At 38.3% G+C, this 24,968-nt stretch overlaps 2 protein-coding genes across 5 annotated transcripts in view; both read right to left on the bottom strand.

Annotated features, from left to right (window-relative positions):
* LOC127155441 (uncharacterized) overlaps nucleotides 1-6,493 on the bottom strand; it is a 35,752-nt gene extending 29,259 nt beyond the window's left edge. Inside the window, exons 1-2 of the mRNA XM_051097631.1 lie at nucleotides 6,460-6,493; nucleotides 6,312-6,368 (exon numbers count right to left, since the gene is read on the bottom strand). Of these exons, the coding sequence (XP_050953588.1) occupies nucleotides 6,312-6,352 (41 nt within the window). The 5' untranslated portion in view covers nucleotides 6,353-6,368; nucleotides 6,460-6,493. The remainder of the gene's footprint in view (nucleotides 1-6,311; nucleotides 6,369-6,459) is intronic.
* Nucleotides 6,494-7,412: 919 nt separating this feature from the next.
* On the bottom strand, nucleotides 7,413-14,138 carry LOC127155497 (transcription initiation factor TFIID subunit 3-like). Of its 4 annotated transcripts, none has more exons than XM_051097725.1 (4): nucleotides 14,081-14,129; nucleotides 13,730-13,768; nucleotides 9,547-9,605; nucleotides 7,413-8,682 (listed from the first exon to the last, which is right to left on the bottom strand). In XM_051097725.1, exons 2-4 carry the CDS (start codon nucleotides 13,750-13,752, stop codon nucleotides 8,012-8,014), a joined length of 753 nt encoding a protein of 250 aa, XP_050953682.1. In that variant the 5' UTR covers nucleotides 13,753-13,768; nucleotides 14,081-14,129; the 3' UTR covers nucleotides 7,413-8,011. The 4 variants fall into 4 exon arrangements, with proteins under 4 accessions (XP_050953682.1, XP_050953683.1, XP_050953680.1 ...); XM_051097726.1 differs by having other exon boundaries at nucleotides 9,547-9,602; XM_051097723.1 differs by having other exon boundaries at nucleotides 7,413-9,605; nucleotides 14,081-14,138.
* Between the last annotated feature and the right edge of the window lie 10,830 nt (nucleotides 14,139-24,968).

The following is a 24,968-nucleotide window of genomic DNA, read 5'->3' as shown; positions in this document are numbered from 1 at the left end:
CAGAGTCACATTTGTTGGTTTTGAATTCAGTGTACATCTTGTTGTGTGTGCATATTTGTGTGTTTTTACACATTCTTGTACACTTATTTTGCAAACATTTGCAGTATGAATTTATTGTACTTACTAAAACTGTTTTACATTTCAAAATATATTTGTTAAAAATGTACAATACAATACAATACAATATTTATTTATAAAGCACATTTAAAAACAACCAGAGTTGACCAAAGTGCTGAACATAGTAGAATAAGAAAATCTCAGACATAAAATTATCAAAACAAAAGTATCAAAAATAAAAACAACAATAAAAGCAACAATGGAACAGAGATCAAGGGGTATTGAAAGCAAGAGAGAAAAGATATGTCTTTAGAGCAGACTTGAAGGCAGAGGGGGCTAATCTAATATGGTGCGCTTGACTGTTCCAGAGTTTCGGACCAGCAGTTGCAAAAGCTCAATCTCCTCATTTTTTAAGTCTAGATCTAGGCACAACAAGTAGACCAAGATCGCTGGATCTCAATGTTCTAGAAGGGGTGTGTGGATGGGCAGAACCTGATTTTACCAAGTACGGCATGTTCCTGGATCAACATCTTTGTTGACCCTGGAACAACATTGTGATTAACCAGTCAGATTTGAAAAAACAGTTAATAGTTTTATGTGAAGTTTAGGCTTACAATCAGTGTTTTGTGCTTGTACATCAGTGTCATTCATCTATCATTTCCTCTGATTTCATGGATTACTCATGGGTAAGGTTAGGTTTAGGTGTAGGGATGTGGTCAAGATAAAATTTTTGGATTAAAATGTTGTTCCAGGGTCAACAAAATATGTTGACCCAGGAACACATCTAACTCAGCAAAATCAGGATGTGCAAACATGAACAGAATTAACAGTCAAGTAAGATTGTAGTTGAGTCAATACAACTTTCTCAAGGATCTTTGAAATGAAGGGTAGATTAGAAATAGGACGAAAATTGGAACAAGAAGAAGGATCAAGATTTGTTTTTTTAAGATATGGTGTCACTACAGCACATTTGAGACTGTTAGGGAAGGAACCAGTAGACAAACATTGGAACCAGTAGACAAACATTTGTCATATGTATTATTTGCATAATTAAATAAACAAAATATGTATATGAAAACAAACTAGTGTTATAATGTAGTTCCCCTTCAGGAGCTCGAGCTGTGTCGAAGCGCTATGGGGCCCTAAAACACATGTGCATACAGTCCAATGGAAAAGCGAGACGTCGTGGGCAGGGTGACATAGAGACCAGGAAGCTTAAAAGCACGTGCGGTGTGTGCAGCTGGCAGCTTCTGTCTTTAAGCAAGCGCTCTGTGTGTGTGTCACTCTGTTTTTGTGCTAGCAGCATGGATCTGGCAAACGGGTTAGAGACGAGTCCGCCCTCTCTCTGCCTTTCTCCCTAGATCTAGCACTCTCTCTCGGGGCTCGGAAGCCCGCGCTGCGGTTCTTCCCCCTTCTGAGTGAGAGCTTGCACTGCTGCGGCTATCTTTCTCCGAGGAGATTGATGCTGTCCGCATATGAGCAGACGGCATATTAGATCACTCGTTTCTACCTGCCCTCGCTTCTAGAAGAACATGGGCAGGGATTCACCCAATTTATGTCTGGTTTGTTCGGGAGCTGAGCATGCACAGTCTGCCCTTGAGGGGGCAGGCTGTGTCCATTCATAATGTGTTTATTCTTATGTCAAAAAAGAAATAAAAGAAACGAAGAACAAATGTGCATCTTAAATGTTTAGTTCTTCTCCCATTGTCATTTAATTCTGAGAAATTAAATTTATTTACTGCACTCTCACCCAGTACTTTCACTAAATGTGTGGATGTTGCTGTGGCTCATCTGTGACTCCAGGGCATCTGCATACTGAACCTTATTGACATTTTGTCGGTATTAGCTCATTCTGAGTAGTGGCGGCTCGGCATCGAGATATTGTCCTCGCCCAAATGAAAGAACTGGGGTTGCGACTGAACGCAGAGAAAAGTGTGTTTTCTCCATTACAGAGAACCACTTATCTAGACGTGGTGTGGGATCGACCATGATGCAGGCACGTCTTTCTCCTGCTCAGATCGAGTCATCCTCATGCCAGTCAAGAGAGTGAAAGTAGGCCGGTCTCTCACTGTGAAGCAGTTTCAACAACTGCTGGGTCTGATGGCAGCTGCGTCCAACATGATACCTTTTGGCCTGCTGTACATGAGACCCCTACAGTGGTGGCTCAAGACCAAGGGGTTCTCCCTGAGGGGAAACCTGCTTTGCATATCAAGGTCACACGGTGATGTCTATGTGCCTTGGACATGTAGAGAAGACCTTGTTTCTTGTCTCAGGGCCCGGTGTTGGGAGGTCCTTGTCACTGCGTAATGCTAGCGACAGACGTGTCCCTTACCGGTTTAGGAGTGGTCATGAATGGCCACCCCGCCCGTGGTCTGTGGAGCGGTCACCATCCAGCTTGGCACATCAGCTGCCTGGAGATGCTGACCATGTTTCAGGTACTGAAACACTTTCACCCGGACCTATGAGGCATCACGTATAAGGAGAATCCTGACTCCTATGGTCCAGGACTTCTGAGGGCAGGCCCTTCTGGGGCAGAGTGGGGTCCACCGCATTCCACAGTGCCCTCGGGAGATCAGCCTGCCAACCATGCCGGTGCTCCAGGGCGCAGCAGTCTCCATCAAGCCCACATCTCAGTCTCTTCCGCCCGGAAACGTAGCGGAGCTAGGGAGCTGGCCACCCCTGCGGGGGTCTCTAAAGCAGCTAGTTCACCCGTCTCCTGTCGGGACACCGAACTATAAGCTCAAACAACACCAGAGGCCAGTCTCGAGAGGCTGGTTCCCTTAGTAGGTTATTTGGCAGCGTGGAAACTACTGCCAAATGCATCTGCTTGGGTCCTGCACACTGTAGAGCGAGGCTATCGCACTCAATTCGGCGCTTCGCCACCACGTTTCAAAGGGGTCTTTCCCACTCTGGTTGGCCCCGAGCAGGGTCTGGTAATGAAACAGGAAATAGACAGTCTCTTAAGGAAGGAGACCATTGAGGTGGTCCCTCTTCACGACAGGGAGTTCGGGTTCTACAGCCGGTACTTTTTTGTTTTGAAGAAGGATGGGGAGAGGTTGTGTTCAGATCTAAGAACACATACCTCTACATGTCCATCCTTCAACACAGGAAGTTCCTGAGGTTCGCTTTGGGGGTGAAGGTTCTTCCGTCCGGCTGTGCACTCTCACCCTGCACTTTCACCAAGTGTGTGGATACTGCTCTGGCTCCTCTGAGACTCCAGGGCATCCACAAACTGAAGTATATCAACAATTGTTGACATTAGCTCATTCAGAGCATATGGCGGTTCGGCATTGAGATGTCGTTCTCGCTCATATGAAAGTGTTGGGGTTGAGACTGAAAGCCAAGAAAGTGTGCTTTCTCCATTACAGAGGACCACTTATCTAGGCGTGGTGTGGGATTCGACCACGATGCAGGCACGATTGTTCCCTGCTCGGTTTGAGTTGATCCTCACTGCAGTCGCGAGAGTGAAAGAAGGCCAGTCACTCACTGTAAAGCAGTTCCCACAACTGCTGGGTCTGATGGCAGCTGCGTCCAAACTGATACCTTTTGGCCTGCTGTACATGAGACCCCTACGGTGGTGGCTCAGGACAAAGTGGTTCTCCCCGAGGGGAAACCCGTTTCACAACATGTAGAGGAAGCCTTGGTTCCTGTCTCAGTGGTGGTCTACTACATCAACCACCAGTGAGGTCTGCGTTCACGCCCCTTGTACAAGCTGGCGCACCAGATCCTTGTGTGGTCCCAGGACAAACTCCTCTCGCTGAGAGCAGTTAATGTCCCTGGACAGCTACAAACAACACCAGAGGCCAGTCTCGAGAGACTGGTTCCCTTAGTAGATTATTTGGCAGCGTGGAAACTACTGCCAAATGTATCTGCTTGGGTCCTGCGCACTGTAGAGCGAGGTTATCGCGAGGTTATCGGCTCCACCGCCGCCTTTCAACAGGATTTTCAACAGGCTCTGTTCTTGGGAGTTCTGGAGAGAGTGCGCCGGAACGGGGTCCATCTTCTCTTAGTAGCCCCGTGCTGGCCGGCCCAAGCATGGTTCTCGGACCTGATTTCCCTTCTCAACGGCTCTCCATGGGAGATTCCCATCAGGAGGGATCTCCTCTCTCAGGTGGGGGGCACCATCCTCCACCCTCGCCCAGAGTTGTGGAAGCTGTGGGTGTGGCCCCTGAGGGGGCACACCTCATAGCTTCTGGTCTCTCAACCAAGGCTGTTGAGACCATCCTCCAATCCAGAGCTCCCTCTACGAGGAAACTGTATGCCCTGATGTGGAGACTCTTCACTTCAAGGTGCGGACACTGCCAGCAGGATTTAGTTAACTGCCCAGTTGGTACAGTGCTGGAGTTTCTGCAGGATCGGTTCTCCGCAGGGATAGCCCACTCCATCCTGAAGGTCTATGTGACGGCTATTTCGGCCTACCACGCCCCTCTGGGTGGCTCCTCAGTGGGTAGGAACCCCCTGGTTACAGGTTTCCTCCACGGTGCGCTGTGGCCTCTGGCCAGGTGTAGCTTTGCTATGTGGTCATTGGGTTGCTATTCCATAACCCTGAGTCCTCTGATTCCCCCCCTCTATTTGGGGGTCAAGGCTCACTCCTCTCGAAGTATGGTGGCCTTCAAGGCCTTCTCGTAAGGAGAACCCTCTCTGACATTTCAACGCTGCGGGTTGTTCCATGCCACTCACTTTCATGACATTCTCATTCTCACATTTATGCCAATCTGGGCTCCTCTTTTCTCTCATCCTACCTGTGCTCAGTGATACACACTAGGCAGGGATTTAAAAGTCTGACGGCGTCCCCATAGTTTTTTGACACAGCTCGAGTTCCTGAAGAGGAACGTCCCAGGTTACGTATGTAACCATGGTTCCCTGAGGGAACGAGACGCTGCATCTCGGGCCATACTTCCGGCGTCCCTGCAGCGCTTGCTTCTCTAATCAGAAGCTGCCGGCTGCACGCACCACACGTGCTTTTAAGCTTCCTGGTCTCTATGTCACCCCGCCTGTGATGTCTCGCTTCTCCATTGGACTGTATGCATGCGTGTTTTTAGAGCGTGGTCACGCTGGAGGCATTCCCCATAGCGTTTCAACGCAGCATCTCGTTCCCTCGGGGAACCATGATTACATACGTAACCTGGGACGTTTTATTAAGTAATTTTATTTAAAAAAAAAAAATAGCGATGTAAATTAATCTAAATAATTAACTCATTAATCTAAATAATTAACTCTACTGTTGGGTAACTTTTAACCCTACTGGATTTTAACCCAATTCATTAGGTTAAAATAACCCACAGATGGGAAGGTGCTATACCAACCCATAGTTGGGTTACTAGTTGGGTTAATTTTAACCCAACATTTTTTAGTGACTACAGAAAATATTGGAAAATATTTTTGAAATATTAATACATTTAAATGTTGCCGTCTAAAATTTGTCTAGTAAATTCAGCATCAAGTTGTTGTATTAAATCACACAGTGGTGTGTGAATTCATGACAGCATTGATAAAGCACACCTTCAACCCTCACACCTTCAACACTCATATATCCCTATATAAGAGCTTTACTACCAATGAACATCACTGTGGGAAGCAGGCACTTATCACTGTACTCCTTCTGCAGGCTGCGTCGTACTCTGTGAGATAAAGTATCACTCTTTTCATAGCTTTTGCTGGCTCTGAAACACTTGCATTATATTTTGGTATACACCAAAACCAATATACATTGGTTTTGAGAAGAAAAAAAAATCTCAATCGAGAACTGAGCCAGTGTCTGAGAAAAACTGTAATGTCTACAATGCAACAATCAAAGGACAACTTGATTATATAAATCAATTTTTGTTATATTCTAACAAAATGTTACTTTTTTATGAGAATAGTGACAAAAAATAACAGTATACTACAACAAACTAAATGAAGAGAATAAAATTTCTTGACCACAGAAATAGCACACTCCTGTGTTATGTATTGCTGCTACATGTTTGTCAGTACTTTTTGAGAGACCGAAATGAAAACACATTTAGAAACTATTGTTCTCTGTTCTGTTAAAGTACACATACCAGCACCCAGTTATGACTTTGAAGGCTGATGTAAACAGCATATAGGTTATTTATTTATTTATTTATTAGTAGTTCCGGCTATTGAACCAGGTTTTTTTTTTTTTTTTTTTTCATATAAAACCCTTCAAATGTACTTTGCTAAAGTGCAAAACTCTTTTTACGTCTCTATAGTTTTAAAGATGAAACAGAATATGTAATAATTCAGCCTACCTTGCAGACAATGGCAGTGAATCTGTCATGACTGTTTCCATGATGTACTGAAGAGTCCTGAAGATAGTGAAAACTTGACATAAACATTAACATAAACATGCTTTATTTTTCACAGCATGTATGCAGAGAAATAGTACAAAAAACTTACTGTGTCTCACAATTTTGTATGCGTCCTCTACTAACCAAACCTGAAAAGACTCTGACAACAAGATCAGGATATGTATTTATACCTGGAACACATCCTTGTTCTTATAGTCATGTGACTTACAGGAAAACTAGTAAATGAAACCAGAAAGCGAGCAAAATAGAACAAAAGATAAACTAAATACTGGAATAGAAACGCAAGCTGGCGAGAAGAAAGGTATAAAAAGCCTGAACCATCTAAAATGTCATCTGCATATCTAAAAAAAAGTCTTACGTTATACCAAAAAGAAAAAAGAAAAAAAAGAAAAAGAAGAAGAAGAAGAAAAAGAAACAGTGTATAGATCAAATTGATCATCCATATGTACATACTACTGAAGGTTACTGTAACAATGCACTCTCAGAAAAAAAGGTACAGTTCTGTCACTGGGGGCAGCACCCTAAGGTGCAAAAGTGAAAAGGTACATCTTTGTACCTTACCTACCGCTAAACAGTACATATTAGTACTTTAAAGGTACATTTTAGTACTTTGAAAGTACATATTGGTACCTTAAATGTACATATTGGCTCCTTAAAGTTACATATTAGTACTTTAAAAGTACATATTTGTACCTTTTCACTTTGTTCCTTAGGGTACTGCCCCAGCGACAGAACTGTACCTTTTTCTGACAGTGTGGTTGCAACCAACCAATAAAATAACAACTGCTGTGTAATTCTATAAAGCACATTAAGAAACACCACATGTGTGAGTTATTATTAATTTGATAAACAACAATGGATACTGAATTACTCAGATTGGTAACTATGCTGTAAGCATTTATATAACTCACTATATATAAAATTAATGTTAACTGATATTGGAAATCACAGTTTATTGGGAAAAAAAATGCTTATGTGTGCATCCATGAATTTTGCAGTACTCTATAGACTAAACCATTTTTGATGTTGTACTTATTTATTTACAGTTTCTCTCAAATTATTTTAACAGTTCTCCAAACTAATATGCTCAATGAATCTAAACAATTTTCCAAAATATTGTATACATTGTTATTTGATTATGTACAAAACAATTATACATCTTTGTTTGATACAAAATGCACAACATTGTGCTGTGATGCAACAGCATGCATTCTTTTACAGCACAACTAAACAACTAAATTGTTTTAGGCTGTTTTAAATCAATACAGGTTTTGGAGATCTGCAGTACAAATCATGGAGATGTAAATACAAACAATTTCCCAAAACAATATTTCACATTCTCAAATGCATGTCATATTCTCAGTCACCATCATCTTAGTACCTGTAGGTTTATGAACACAGTTTGTTAAATTATTCACACAGCAATCTGCACATGAATAAGACATGAAAACTTTAAACAAACAAACAATGGAAGATTCTGAAAGAGAAGAAACATGAATCAGTCACTATCTAAGAAATGGTGGACAGGTTAAATGTGCGCTGGACAGACATGCACAAGGAAGTATTTCAGACACATCTGAATCATATCATTTGATATTTTTCATATTTAGCAATATATGGGACATTTATTATGTTTTTATTTAGTATTGTTTTTGCTTTCCAAAAAATCTGCAGAATTTTCCAATTAGTCCCTTATTTTCCTCTTGAGCTCTTCTCTTAAGGTCCTCAAGTTTCTGAACTCTTTCTTCTTTCCCAGTTTCCTTCACTTTCTCAATCATGAAGTCCAGATGTAGGAAAGAGGACATGGATGTAGAATTTAATGCTGTCTCCATTAATTTGTCCAAATACTGATAACACTCTTCCACAAGTCTGACCATTTCTGCATCTATCTGTCTGATTTCATTCTCCAGTCCGATCAACAAACTCTTGTTCTTTTCAAGCTTCTTTTCATATTTCTTTTTCAGATCAGCTTTTGTTCTTTTCACCTTTCTTGTTTTAATCGTATACATTTTGTCATCTTTTACATGTTTAGTATGAAGACACTTCGCAGTGCAGACTGTACACTTTCCATCTGTCATCACACTACACCATGAGAGATCACTGACCCACCAGCATCCAGGATAGTGGCAGTTCTCCTGACAGTCAGTGCAGCGGGTCGCCTGTTTGCTGAAGTGCCACCATGATGATTTTATCTGTTCCTCTTCTTTGTAAGGTTCATCAACTTCATATTCAAAGTTTTTTTCTTTCTCTCTGTCTTTTTCACATTCCTCCAGAGCTGTTTTTGTTTGCTCCAGCTCTTGTTTTTTCAATCCTGCAAACACAATTCTGTCCTTTAAATTGTTGACACTGGCATCCAGTTGTTTTCTGGCTCTAAGCACACCTTCTGTCATATTTAAGCTTTTTGGGTTTATCTCATTAAGATAATTGAAAAACTGATCGAAATTTTTCATTCCATGATCCCATGATGCTTTGTAACTCTCTCTGTCTTCTTCACTGAACATGTCACTCTGACAGTTGTCAAATGTAAAACAAATATATTCATTAGTCTTTTTTTTTGCACATTTTATTTTGGTTTCTTTAATGAAATTAATTACTTTTTGTGGGAGACTTTTATAAGGTTGGTGTGTGAAGACTAGTAAGATATGTTTTTCAATGTCTTTGCCAAATAATGACATAATTTCGTCCAAAATATATTTCTGTCTGTCATGGAGGCGAGTGTCTGAACCCTTCAGCACGAGACACACTGCATGAATTTCATGAATGCCATCTTCAGATCTGAACAACTGCTGTAGAGCTTCAGGAATGAGTTTGTCTTTATCTACATTTTCTGCATCGCCAAATCCAGGTGTGTCAATAACAGTAAGAGAGAACTGACTGTTCTGAGCAAAAACTTCATAAACAGTCACTGCGTCTGTTTGAGAGTGATTTTGGTTTTCAGAAACCTCGACTACCTCCAGCCAAATTTTGTCTTCCCATCTGACACCCATGATGTAATTAGTCATGGCACTGATGAGAGCAGTCTTCCCTGCTCCTGTTTCTCCAACCATCAATATGACCTTATGAGGTTTGTCATCAATTTTCTCTCCTAGTCTCTCTTTCCTCAGTAATTCTTCTTCAGTTACAACTGTTGTGTTCAATATAAATTTCGTAGTGGGTCCTTTTTTTACAAACTTACTGTTCCTAAGAATTTTCTTCAGTTCATCTTTCAATGGAGCAACCAACTCTTCATAACTACTAAAAAAAAAACAAAAAAACAATACATATTGTTATTCAAAATACAGGTATGTAATTGTTGTTCAATAAATATACATCATCAGTTTTTGGGTAACACTTTACAATAAGGTTCATTAGTTAAGATTAGATAACTACTTCAGTTAACATGAACTAAGAATGAACAATGCTTCTACAGCATTTATTATAAATCTTAGTTAATGTTAATTTAGCATTTACTAATGCACTATTCAGCCTGGTGTCACTGTTTATAGGCAGGTATTTATACGTAACATTTAGAGGCACAAAACTTTGAACATTTTTGTACGTTTTTATTGATGCCAAAATGTACAATTTAGATGTATTTCAATGTTTAAAATGTACAAATCGCTACATATTTTAGCTAAAAAACATTCACATGTCTTTTTATATCATTAAGATGTCAGTGCCTTTTTATCATTCTATCAAGAAGTGATTTAGATTTTTAGCCCCCTTAACCTACCCCAAACCTAAACCTAACTAATTTATAGCGAAAATGCATTTTTATCCTTTTATCAATGAGCGATTCAGATTTTTAGCCCCCTTAACCTACCCGCAAACCTAAACCTACCCATTTTATAGCGAATATAAAAGGATATAACTGACCAAAATACGCAGAGAAATTACCATTTTAGTAACAATATAGCATAAAAATGTTTTTATAGTCGCTAATCCCACTTCTGCCTCTAAACCTAACCATAACTCTCTCTGTACAGTAAAATAAAAAACATGACAGACAGATAAGTGCAATCACAATCATTTACTTATTGCAAAAATGTCAAAAGCAGTCCAAATGACAATGCACTGCAGCCGCAGTCCTCTCTGGCAGAATACAGTAGGTTTGTGATGTGCAGAGCAGAATTTAAATTGTTAATCGATATGATAATATATAATATATATAGCAAATATTATCCAGATTATTTTTCTTATTCATTCCGTTAAGGCACGCACATCATTCAAACATGCCTCACCAGAAACACGGCATGTCGTAATCTGTGACGAATGCAGGCAGAGCGGTTGTGACTAAAGGGATACAGCTCCAACCGGAAACTAACTTATATTAATGAAATGAATTGTTCTACCTATTGGATTGTGTTTTTTAAACATTTACACCTACCCCCACCCTAAACTTAGCCCTTACTATAATACAAAAACAGTTTTATTGTTGTACAGTGTGACAAAAATAAAGTTAGATTGATGTGATATTTTCAAAACTTTGCCTCCATTTTTCAAAACTTTACACACAAATCCATGAATTGCACACACAAAATGCTAAATGCCTTACATCTCTTGCAAAATGAAGCACTGCATTCAAAATATCATAAACACATCTCAAAAGCAAACATTTGTCTTACGTTGCAAACATCTATGCCTCAATATTATATTTTTGGACATATCATATACACACAGTTGTTCAAAACCTAAAGCTCTACGTTCATGAGTTCATATGTACATTTCTGTACAAGACTGAAAGTCATTGGCAACATTCACAGTATTTCATACACAGTACAAAAGAAAAGTACACTACCAGTCAAAATTTTTAATGTTTTTTTTTTTTTTTTTTTTTTTTTTTTAAACTTGCGTTTATTTGATCCAAAGTACAGCAAAAACAGTAACAGTAACAGTTATTTTTGCTATTTAAAATAACTGTTTTATATTTGAATATATTTTAAAATGTATTTTATTACTGTTATTTTGTTGCTGAATTTTCAGCATCATTACTCCAGTCACATGATTCTTTAGAAACCATTCTAATATTCTGATCTGCTCATCAAAAAAACATTATTATTATTATTATTAGAAGAAAAAGAAGAACAGCATTTATCTAAAACAGAAATCTTTTGTAACATTATAAATTGATTTATCATCACTTTTGATCAATTTAATCGCTAAATGAAAGTATTCATTTCTATCATTTATTTCCCCGGAAAAATAAATAAATAAATACTGACCCCAAGCTTTTGAATGGTATAATGTATAATGTTACAAAAGCTTTTTATTTCAGAGAAATGGTGATCTTTATATTTCCGATTTGTCAAAGAATCCTAACCTAAAAAATGTACTCAGCTGTTTTAAATATTTATAATAATAATAATAATAATAATAATAATAATAATAATAGTAATAAAGTAAAGCATATTAGAATGATTTCTGATGGATCATGTGACACTGAAGACTGGAGTAATGATGCTGTAAATTTAGCTTTTTGTATGTATTACATTTTAAAATATGTTCAACTAGAAAGCAGTTATTTTAAATAATAAAAATATTTTACAATATCACTGCATTTGGTGTATTTTTGATCACATAAATGCAGGCTTGGTGAGCAGAAGATAATTAAAAATTAAAATAAATAAATAAATAAATAAAAATCTTACTGGTCAAAAACTTTTGACTGGTAGTGTATATCAATCATTTGTAGTTGGACAGAAACCAAACATAATTTCGAAAAAGGTGATTATTCCAAAGCCTATTCCAAGGCCTATTCTAAAACCATGATTGTTTGGTGTTAAGTAAATAAGTGAGTGCTTGCACAAATGAGAAATTAGTGTGAGGCACTGATGAATTAGTATTGCATTTTGATTGGTTGTGTTTGAAAAGGGAAATCAAGATAATTACTGTTAGATTTTTGTGTGTTACATAGAGAACTGTGTGTTGTGTTTTGCAAATAATGTTTTGTGAAATTGAAACTGAGTCAAAGGCAGAGAATTAGCATATGGTTTTGCAGATCTGGTGTGAGGTTCTGGTGTTTGAGTGTCAGATTTCAGAAACTATGTGACAAGTAAAAATTTTGTGTGTGAGCAGTTGAAAAAAACTGTAATAAAAAAATACTGTTTTGCTGTACTTTGGATCAAATAAATGCAGTCTTGGTGAGCAGAGACAAAGTGTTGTAAAGAAATGTACATAGGAGCATTTCAACATATGACCATTGTTTGCTTTTGAGATGTGTTTATGATATTTTGAATGCAGTGCTTCATTTTCGTTTCTGCTGTTTGTATACTTTCCCCTTAATTATTACTTTAAAGCAATTGTGAAAAATGTGTAAACGATTAGGAAAAATCAATCCCTATGTTGAGTGTATGATTAACCAAATAGTTATCAGTTTAGGGCCAATCGAAAATATACCATGTTCATTTGATAGAATGACAAATGACAGAGTTCTGTTTGTTGTGTTTGGACAAATGATATACAAATGTCTGTGATTTGTGTAAAACCTTTTTTCAGATATTTTAAAGTATTGGTTGGTTGCATTAACTATTGTGAAAAGATTTGAGAGTTTTGTGCACATTGTTTTGAGAAAATTATTTGCATGATTTTTAATATGTATGAAATGAATGAAAACGTAGAATCTGTTTAGGACAATTACAAAGTGTTCAGCTCACTGTTAACTGTTTTGAGAACAGTGACCTGAGTTTGGATAAATGTTTCAAATCATTTGAGAAAAACTGTAATACATTAACTGTTAACAAATGACACCTTATTGTACAGTCTTACCAGTTTTTGTGTGTGTACAGGTGCATCTCAAATAATTAGAATATCATGAAAAAGTTCATTTTTTTTATTGTTACTTATTTAAAAAACTGAAACGTTCATATATTCTAGATTCATTACATGTAAAGTAAAACATTTCTAAAGTTTTGGTTTGCTGACCATGATATTACTGTGGTTGACCAAATACTAAGTACATAAATGAACATACTTGAAAGAACTTGAACTTTTCTGTTTTGCAAATCTGTTTTTTGATTGATCTTAGGAAACTTAGATCTTAGATACTGGATTTTTGACTTTCATGAGCTGTAAGCTCCAATCATCAACATTAAAACAACAAAAACTTTGAAATGTTTTACTTTACATGTAATTAATCTAGAATATGTGAAAGTTTCATTTTTTTAAAATACGTTACAATAAAAAAATGAACTTTTTCATGATATTCAAATTTTTTTGAGATGCACCTGTATGTGTGTGTAGTAGACCCAACAGATCATCAAAAGGCTTTTTTTTTATTTTTATTTTTTTTATTTTTTGTAAATAATATGTCTATTTATATTCATTGAATATAATGTTTTGGTGATAGACCAAAATTATATTCCATACAAAAGTATCCCTACCTCTCAGAGTGAGAATCTGCCATGTTTCAAGTTGAAGTCCTAATAAAGAAAGACATTCACATCACACTAATTCATTAAATGACAGGGGTTTAACATACCTAAACCAGCTAATCCAGGTTTACAAGAAACATCCAGGTAGGTGGTTTAAAAAAATACGCAAATGCAGTTTACATAACTTCAGTACAAACAAAGTGGCATTCAGATGCAGATTAACACTTGATCTGACTTGAATGATTCACTTAAAATTCTATATTTTTTACAGCATGAATATATGTACCGCATCTTTATTCTCACAGATACTTACTAAATTACTCAGAGTATAAGACAGAGTCACAAAATATGTATACTTACAGTAACCTCTCCTTACTCTGTAACTCAGTAACTTCTTCTCTTTCTCCAGGTAAACCTGATAACGTTTCAGAAAACCAGATCAGGATGTGTATTTATACTCTGAAAATGCCCACCTTCTGAAGATCATGTGATTTACAAGAAACCTCTGTGTTTTTTTTTTTTTTTTTTTTTTTTTTTTTTTTTTGGCAATGATGCAATAAGAGGAAATAAAAAGGGGACAGTTACATAAAATATATAGACTAAGGCTGATGATACACGGGGCAACTTTTTGAGCAATTTTGCCCCTGTCGGCATCATCGTATCTCAGGTGTTCGATCATCTCAGTTCTTCAAAAGGTTTGATCCAGACTGAAGCTTCTGTAATTCCTAGTTACCTCAGGATGTCCATCTAGTGGCAGAAACAGAAAAGCAAATAGAGAAAAATGTGTGCTGACTGCTGTTCAAACCAAGCAAATAATGTGCATTTGATCAGATATAACGTCTCTGTTCTGTATGTAACCCTCGTTCCCTGAAGGAAGGAACGGAGACGTCATGTTGTCCGATGAACTGGGATCTCGCTTACACTCTTAAAAATAAAGGTGCTTCAGAAGGTTCTTCAAGTTATGCCATGGAAGAACCATTTTGGTTCCACAAAGAATCATTCAGTCAGAGGTTTTATAACGAACCATTTCTTGCTTACCTTTTTATAATCTGAAGAACCTTATTTGCCAAAAAGAACCTTTTGTGAGACAGAAAAGTTCTTCAGATGTTAAAGGTTCTTTATGGAAACATTTAGACAAAAAGGTTCTTCTATGGCATCATAAAGCACCTTTATTTTAGTGTAGAGTGTAGAGGCAGCAAGTGCAATGCATACTCACATTTTCACTGAGGAGCTGAGCTGCTCAGTAGTGGTACAGCAGCTGTGGCAACAAGACGTGACGTCCCTGTTCCCTCTTTCAGGGAACGAGGCTCACATACGGAACTGAGACGTACCCTTTTAGCTGGTTACTCTCTACGTCACGTTGGTAATGACCAAGAATTGGGATCCCTGAAGTGTCATGAAACCCCCCTGTTTTAGCACTGGTTGTTCACACCTCAGATTTGAAAAAGACTCCAGAAATGGGCATGTAAAGCTGTGGAAAAGTGGGAGTGAAGAGGGTGGGAAGAGGTGTCGCGATTTTAGCTCAAAGGGAAATGTATATAAATAATTACAATTAATTATGATTAATTACAATTATTTATATCAGCTGCCAGTAGTAACTGTAGCAGAATTAATTTTCCATCAACTAATCTGTTCGCCCAGCGAACATTCAGTTTAATTTTTATATCAACTCTAAGAAATGATATTTTCTTGGCCACAGAAAATAACTTTCTTAAAGTACCATTGCATTAGAGCATGTAGCTCGAATTGGAATCGTAAAGGGACATTAATTTGCAAGGTAGAACCAGAATCAAACACTCATGTAATTTATGCACAAGAGTTTTATTAACGAAGGACTAACACATAACTAATCTAAACAAACAAACATGAAATCACTCATACATGGGGCAAGGGTCAGTGAGAAGCAGTTAGAGAGAGACAAGGAAATGAAGCTCTGAAAAGAGTCAGTTAACCACCAGTAAACCATAAGTGCTGTCTACAGCTTATACTAAACCTCTGTTTTGTTTAGTTAAATGTACGATTGCCTTGGTCGTTTAACAAGTGTCCAAATGCAGTCTCAGGTGAAAGTCTTGATGGTTTGGAGCTGTGGTGGTTTTGGAATTGTAATCACGTTCTTCCGGGTCTGAAGAGTGATGAACTCCAAAGATGTTCTGACTCGATGGTGACTGGGAGTTTCTTCCCATGTGAAATGTGAAGAAGAACCAAGAGCTGAGAGGGACCCAGCTGAAGTCCTGTGATCCTTGGGGAATGGAAAGACAAGGCTGCAAGGCACGCTTAGGGAAGTCCTGAAGAGTTCTAACTCATCTTCTTAGGTTTTCCAAGAACCACTGACTGACTGAGGTGAGTCATGAAGATGAATTCTGGGGTTAAGTGGAACTGTCTGGCTCTTTGTGGTCGAGAGCCACAGTTCTGTATGTTGGGCCTGTCAGGCCCGCCAGGCATGCCCTGTGCCGGCTCAGGCTCCCCGTGGGTTCCTCCACACGGGCAGCAATCAGAAGATGTTGCAGACGAGTGAAGAGAGTGAAGAGAGAGGGAGAGAGATCGGTCGATGCCTTTAAACTCTCTGGAGGCTGTGCCTCCAGGAGGTCCATGAACCAATGGTAACTTTCGCCTTTGGAGGGAAAGTTTACGACTCTGTGACTCTTGTCTGTGAGCATGGTATTTTGCATATGTAATTCGATTGGGTGTTGATGCAAAAACTACTAAGGTTTCTTAAACACTAATATGTTGCATAGGTATCAACATCTAATTTACACCATCTTTTAGATCATCAAAATACGAATTCAAAGAAACCAAACATGACATAGGTGGTTTATACAACTAGTCATCTATCATAACGCATGCATAAAACAGTAGAAAGACAAATACAAATACAACAGACAAAATTAAAATACAATGCAGTAGTACTGTACACAATGACCTGGGCTATGTGTGATAGGAAGGTCAAAGAAAGGTTTGTCTGTCAATGAATAGGAAAGAGTCCATTTCTATAGGCATTGCGTCTTTCCTATAGAGAAATGTAGTGTGCTCCGTTTGCATTCCTTGAAGCAATAAAACCTGTGATATCAGATGGTCACCCTGGCAACTAAGCCCCTTTGGGGTGTTAGTTGCTTTGGGGGGTTGTCTTCAAAACTCCAGCATATAGCTGGGTTGTTGGTTTTAAAGAATATTTGTTAAATGTAACAAATAACTGTATGTCTGATTGGTCCAGATGTGGAGAAACAGAGGGGAGAAAACAACCAATAAAACACAGACCTACAACACACTCATTATACAGACAAATGAATATTAAAATATGAGCAGAGAAGAAAGGGGAAAAACAAACAAACAAACAAACAAACAAACAAACAAACAAAAAAAAAAAAAACAACGGAGCTATGGGCCACCTTGACATATTGTAAAAATATAATAATAATGATAATAAACTCTCAAGAAATCTTAACAACTACCATGAAAAAAACAAATATGTTTTGATAAACTATTATTTGAAATAAATAAGCTGAGATATTGATAAAACCTGTGATATCAGATGGTCACCCTGGCAACTAAGCCCCTTTGGGGTGTTAGTTGCTTTGGGGGGTTGTCTTCAAAACTCCAGCATATAGCTGGGTTGTTGGTTTTAAAGAATATTTGTTAAATGTAACATTGAAATTGAAAAATTAAGAAGAACATGTAAAAGTTCTATTAATATTTTTAAGTTTACCAACACTTCACTCCTACACTGTAAAACCCGACAATTTACAGTGACTCAAACCATTTGAGTAAACCAATAGCCTTAAATCATTTAAGTTTTAAAACCAATAAATATGAGTACTATACATTTTTTTATATTGAGTTAAATTAACTTATTTTTTTAGTGTTAGCTTAGTCAATTAGTAGAGTAAACTTAACTTAAAAATGTTGAGTTTATTCCACTCAGTCAGTTTAAATCCAGGTAACAAATCTACTCTTATCAACTATACAAGTCTTATCAACTATATAGCAACTTAAATGGTTTGAGATTTCAGATTGCCTTAAATGTTTTAAGTTAATCAACTCAAAGCAATAAAGTTACATAAGACTAACAAAAAACACAGGTACAAAGAAATAGACAAAACAGGAAAGTTTTCTTATGTATTCATTAAAATACAACAAATATTTTCAAGCATAAATCGAAATCATAGTCAAAATGATAACATTTAAGCTATCAGACTTTTTACCAAATACGTAAAGACTGCACAAACAAGAAATGTTTAATAAAGTCAATTTTAAATGTTAAATATAATAATAATAATAATAATAATAATAATAATAATAATAAATAACTGCTAAATAATGTGAAACACAGTGGATACATTTTATGTAAAAAAAAAGAGCCTATTTTTTTCCATTGCGTATATTTATCTACGGCTGAGAGGAAAACAATCACATGAGCTCTACTGCCTTCTTTCCTATTGGCTGTCGCTCCCAAATGTCACTCTTCATTTGCATAAAGCTGAGGCATTCTGAACTTTGTCAAGTTGCTGGACACGCTCCATCTGGTTGCCAGTGGTTGCTGTAGATCGGTTGATGCCGATCTTGTTGCTGGAAATCGCCAGCTCTCCTAATTGTAATTTTTTTCAGAAAATGACTGATCATTTGGCTAGATAAGACCCTTCTTCCCCAGCTGGGATCATTTAGAGCCTTTTGAAGGTGCGTTTAAACTGCATTTTGGAAGTTCAAACTCATGGGCACCATTGAAGTCCACTATATGGAGAGAAATTCTGAAATGTTTTCCTCAAAAATCATAATCATCTTGGATGACAAGGGGGTGAGTAAATTATCTGAAAACTTTTGTTATGGAAGTGAACTTCTATAAGATGTAAATGGGGTCTAAAATGTTCCTGTTCATTTTCAACCACTTCCAGATTGCTTCAGCAGACTAGATGCTCAAGTGGTCAAATGTGTTCGAATAGCCTATTTGTTGCAAAAGATGGCCTGCCTGTCACCCACCTGTCTAATAAGTGAGCATGTTTTGAGAAAGTGCACAGAAACAATCATTTCCTACTTTGCTATGTTGTGCCAAAAATAAAGATTATGATTGAAAACGCCGTTACCATTTGTATCCTTTCTATTCGCATTTCCTTTGTTCTTAAGCAGCAGTAATGGCTTCATTTGTTCAGTCATATCTGTGTGCCTCATTCGGTGCTCTGGTGAACAAACAAGCTTTGTGTGAGCAACAAACTGAAAGTGTGTTATTTGCAGCTCTACTAAAAAACTTTGATCACAGAAATATTTGGCACTGGGAGAAGCACCAGGATGACTGTCAGGCCAGAGGAAGTAGCGACCAGGAAGGACTCAGGAAACAGGGTAGGAACAGACTCGACAAACACACACAAAGACAGTATTCAGGGCAGGACCCTGACAGGACTTGTGGCTCAAGATGCTGGGATAGGTTTTAGCCCCCACAACCCTACAGAGGATAAGTGGTTTGGAGAGTAAATAGATGGATGAACTTCCAAAATAGCATGGCTTGCTTTGATATTTGATTTTGTTTCTCTTCTTACTGCTTTTCAGCTTACAAAATTCTTTCCATTATCTTTGTAATTTTGCATCATCACACCTCAAAACTATGAAAATTAAGAAACTAACTGTCACATTTGCACAGGGATGAGACCAGAAACAGGAGTAATCAGAGTAACTTGAATGTTTATTAACAGTTTTTAAGGTGAACAGAATGCAGGAAGTAATGGCTGTGAAGTAGCTTATCTGACAGTCCTTGTTGTGAGGTTTGATGAGCAGTCCGAGAAGCAGAGCAGAGAAGTTGTTGCACACACTGGAGAATCGGAGAAGCATGAGGTCTGGAGCTAGCGTAGGGGAAGTGAACGGTAGACCAGACGAAGACTGAATGAAAGGAGTCTGTTTATAGGGAGTGGTAATGAGATTCAGGTGTGCGTGATCAGAACTCCGGTGAGGCAGAACGAGTGGGCAGTGCTGTAGGTGACGTGGCTGATGGAGGTGGCTGTGGTGAATGCCTGACATTACCCCCTCCTCCAGGGGCAGCTCCCGACGCCCTAACACGATGTTGAGGACGACCGCGACTGTGAGGGGATGGTCGATTTGGGTGGCTGCGGTGGAATTCCAGCAAGAGTAATGGATCCAGGACATCATCTCTATTCACCCATGATCTCTCCTTCGGGCCGTACCCCTCCCAGTCCACGAGATATCCCAGGCGACCCCCTCGACGTCGTGAGTCCAGGATCTCCTGCACTGTAAAGACTGAGGGTTGGTCCAACACTTCCGGAGGAGGGGGCTTAGCTTCAGCTCCAGGGGCTTCTGTGGCAGAGGGAGAGAAGGGTTTTAGTAGGGAGACGTGAAAGTTGGGATGAATGCGATACCTGGGTGGGAGCTGAAGCTGGAATCTCACATCGTTGATCTGCCTCAGGATGCGAAACGGACCAATATAGCGAGGACTCAGCTTACAGCAGGGCAGACGTAGTCTCAGGTCATGGGTGGAGAGCCAGACTAGATCCCCTGGTTGGTAGTAGGGTGCAGCTGTCCTCCTGGCGTCAGCGAAGCTCTTATGTCGACGTACTGCCCGCTGTAGATGCTGATGAGCTGTGTCCCACACTCTCTCGCTTTCTTAAAACCAGTGGTCGGCAGCTGGAACATTAGAGGGTTCCTCCGTCCAGGGGAACAGCGGAGGCTGGTATCCGAGTACGCACTGGAAAGGTGTTAGGCCGGTGGTATCTTGGCGGAGGGAGTTTTGTGCGTACTCAGAGGAACCTGCTCCAGCTGTGTTGGTCATCTTGGCAGTATGCCCGGAGGTACCCGGTATTCGTAGTGCCCCGTGGGTGTAATAAAGGCCGTCTTCCACTCGTCTCCCTCACAAATACGAACGAGGTTGTAAGCACTCCGCAGATCTTAAGGCCTCCTCAATATATAAAAATGTATATTATTTACTTACACTTGATTATATGTTCTGTTTTTGTCTACCTTTGATTTGCACACATAATTTGCACAATTGTAATTACGTCATGTGAGTCGATACCATTAAACTTTACCGTTTGTTCAACATTTTCAGTACTTCATTTGGCTGATAACAAGTACTGATTTGAGTCAATCAAAAACACATTTATGAAAATGTCTTTATACATACTTTATTATAAATGCAACACTGTGATAAAAATCATCTTCAAAATGCATAACAGAAGATGTGACAAGCATGATGAACATCAACATACTGTTTTCTTAAGTGGACACAGTGCAAGTACTACAAAGAAAGTTGAATAAATTAATAATATTATTAATAATAAAAATATGATGATGCGATGCCTTTGCCAAACATTTCTGATGACCCTTTCTACATGGATTCTTAGAAGTGCTAGATGATCTGTAAAATACTTAATAGTGCTTGTAGGTAGAACACATTCTGGCACACACTTTTACACTGAATGGTTTCTCTGTGGAAATCTCAAAGCAGTCAGTCATTGCTATACTGTGTCCAAAGGAAACTAACATGAGGAAGACAAACTAATGAGGAATAATTTTGTGCCTGTAACAGTTGTATAAAACAGTGTTTGTGTGATGCAGATCCAATCTGAGGTGCATGAAGTTAACAGAAGTATTTAAAATGATGAATTTCCCTTATGTCTGACATGAAAAGCAGTCAGTTTTCTTCTGTGTACACACAAGTTACATTCAGTTTGTGGCACCGAGTGGTGTTTTGTGAAGTCGACCATCTCCTCCAGCCTTCAGTGTAGCTGACCATCTCCTCCAGCCTGGTGGGTCATCATCTCAGCTGGCTGCAATGTGTTTTTTTTTTCTTAACTACTCCCACTTACAGTTTAGTCACACCAACCTATATGAAACAGAAAATATAGAAAATATAGAAATATTAAAAATGTGTTTTAGTTAGGTATTCAGTTAAGTATTTCGTTGAGAATTTCAGTAGTGAAATAAAATAAATCTCTACACCGATGCATAAAACGATTGTGTGACATTTAATGGTACATGACGCGTTTCTGCTCCCTGGCTGTCTGCTTAGTGGTGCCCTGGTATTGTATTCGTTATAATGTAGTGATTCAAACTAGTTATCAATAATAATTATTTTACCAATCAGCGCGCCTCCCCTGACATGCTCTCGCGTATGAACTGGCATCTGGGGTGGGGGGACGGCACCGGCGCAACCATCAAACATATCCACCTGTTTCCCAGGGGTGGTACTGTAGAAAAGAACGTGGGTACAACTTCCGGTGAGGCGGCAGTAGTAGTATACCAATGGTATTTTGTGTGCTACTTAGCGAGAGGCCACGTGATTTTCGGATCATTTTTTACTTTGTAAAGTTGCAAACCTTTATGAGAGATGTCGTTACGGTGCTCAGGGATAACGTGTTGTTCGAAGCTGTGCTCCCACATTGTTAGCAAGTTTGGATCGTTAAATCTTCAATGACTGTTAACTAGTGATGTGATATCTGAACCGAGGCATCGGAGCTTGTGTTAAGGGGCGTGCCAGGTGAAGCTTCGATTAGAGGCTTGTGTTGTTAACACAGAAATCACGAAACCAGTGACAAAAAAAGCATCACTTTCTTTCCAGTCTCGTGCGAGATTCACTGTGTCGGTTCGAACTTATTAATTTATATTTTTAAATACCCAGCCATACAAGTAATATGAAAAATACAATTTATTTCAGGAAGTTAAATATTTGCCATATGCACTTTATGTGTACATTATTCTTCTATTACATCATATTCGTACTAGCATTTAATGCCACAGTTTAACGGGTAAATGAATTTATCTGACTAAGACAGAAATTCAACAAACAAACAAACACACACACTTTTAGACATATATTGTGCATGTAACATGAGTCGATCTGTGGAATGTGTGGTGAATGTTTCGTCCGACGGTGTTTCTTTCACATGCTTCTGGCTGCTTTATTTTTTACTAACCACCAGATCGCGCTGTTTTCGACACACTAGAAGCTTTGAATGTTTTCCCGAAACAGTCAGATGAAATGTCAGTGCATACGAGGCTTCATTTGCCCATCACTACTGTCAGCTGTTCATGAATGAGTGTCACGTCCCGAGATGCGCCTCGCCTCCCCTGAAATGTAGGCGAGAGTAGAGAGTAAAATCTTTGCGTGGCAGGGGCAGCTGCCACAAAGACCTGCCACTGCTATGTGCGCCTGCCACTCCACCTGCCACCGCCATGTGCGCCTGCCACTGGACCCGTCAGGACAGCTGTATATTTTGGATTAAGTTCTGTCATTATTTGGACAGGACATAGAAAAACACATCACTATACTCATCACAAATGCTGATAAAACTGTTCCGAAAAAAGCCCTCAATTGTATCAAAGTAGCCAAAATTCCATGTGCAAAAACAACAGATGGTCAGCCTGTTTATTTTAAATTTAACAACTCTCAAAGTGATTCCTATGATGAGGAAGACAGAGAGGTTTACAAAGACTCATGGGATAGTGGAATTGAAAACTTCCAGAAGTTATTTTCCTATCTAAATGGGATAACCAGCAAAAGCTTAAACATGACTGAAGGTGTGCTTAGAGTCCGAAAACAGCTGGATGCCAATGTCAACAATTTAAAGGACAGAATTAAACTGGCAGAATTTAGAAAAAAAAAGAGCTGGAGCAAACAAAAGAAGCTGTAATGAACTGTGAAAAATCCAGAGAAAAACACAATAACTTTGAATATGAAGCTGATGAAACCTACAAAGAACTGGTCAGGATAGACTCATCATGGTGGCACTGGAGCAAACAGGTGACGCGCTGCAAAGTCTGTAAGGAGAACTGCCACTATCCAGGATGCTGGTGGGTCAGTAATCTCTCAAAGTGTAGTGTGATGGGCAAGGATGAAAAGTGTACAGTCTGCTCCAAGAAGTGTCACTGCGATCTTCATACAAAAGATGATTACATGTATAAGATTAGGACAAAAAGGGTCACAAAAACAGAAGAGGATCTGAAAAAGAAATTTGAGACTGAATTTGCAGAGAAAAAGAATTTAGAGGCCAAATTAGAAAATGATATAGAACAGGAAGAGGAAGAGAAGATCAGGCTTGTGGAAGAGTGTTATCAGTGTTTCGAGAAATTAATGGAGAGGGCATTAAAATCGACATCCATGTCCTCGATCCAACATCTCGACTTCATGATTGAGAAGATGAAAGAAACTGGGAAACAGGAAAGAGTCCTGAAACTTGAGGAACTGAAGAGAAGAGCACAGGAAGAAAATAAAGGATTGTTTGCTAAATTATTCCAACTAATAAAACCATAGTAATAATCTGCCAAATAACAAAAATAACACATGGAGAATAATGAAAAATTGAGTGAAATAATTATACATATACTTTCCATAAGTACTTTACATGAAGACTTAGACATATTTGAATGTATACATGAAACAAAACATAGTTTAAAAACTGTCCTGTGTTTGTAGCGAGTGTAATTCATTAGTCTTCTTCATGATATAATGTTTTTGTTTGGTGTTTGCATCTTGTATAATAAAGTGTTGTCTGCTGTGTGAGCAATTTAACAAGCAATTTTTCTCATAATAATCAAACATTATTTAGAAAAATATGTATACTGTTAAAAAAAAAAAAAAAGTATGTAATTTGTTTTGATCAATCAACCAAAAAATATATATTAAAAACACAAATGTGTCAGCTGAGAAAAACTGTAAATAAAAGAAACAATTACAACAAGTGATTGTGTAGTCCATGGATTATTGCAATAATAATGCATACACATACACATTGCCGCTTCGAGAAGAAGTGAGTATAAGGGATTTTAAGAATTTTTGCAAATCACCCTTTCTAATAATGTGCTAGTTAGCAAGCTTTGTGGCTAAATGCAGCTCATTAGAGCAGAGCTCATTAGCATTTAAAGAAACATGCAACAAATCGGGTTGCTGTGAACAGAGCTAATTTTAAGGTTTTTTTTTTAACATACCATTGAGAAATTTTAACCAAAACATGTTATAGACTTTTAATTAAGACCCTAAAGAATCATATCAACATGTATAAAATGGGCACCCCTTAAGAAAAATGTAATTATAATTTATTTTATTTAAAGACAAAGCAACAATTTGTTTAATAAATCACTGGTTAATATTTTTCTTTAAAAAAGGAGTAATTTTTATGTTTACTCTTCAACCCCTTCCCCCCACTCAACATGTTGACATGAAAGTGACAAGCTGATGTCAGATGACGTAATGACAGAACAGGTTATTACTTTAAAGCAAATTGTTTTTCATCTTTATGACTCTGCCGAATTGGAT

This window comes from Labeo rohita, chromosome 24 (assembly GCF_022985175.1).
Source record: "Labeo rohita strain BAU-BD-2019 chromosome 24, IGBB_LRoh.1.0, whole genome shotgun sequence".
Lineage (NCBI taxonomy): Eukaryota > Metazoa > Chordata > Actinopteri > Cypriniformes > Cyprinidae > Labeo > Labeo rohita.
The sequence above is the reverse complement of the archived record's forward strand: the minus strand, read 5'-3'. Positions and strand labels throughout refer to the sequence as shown.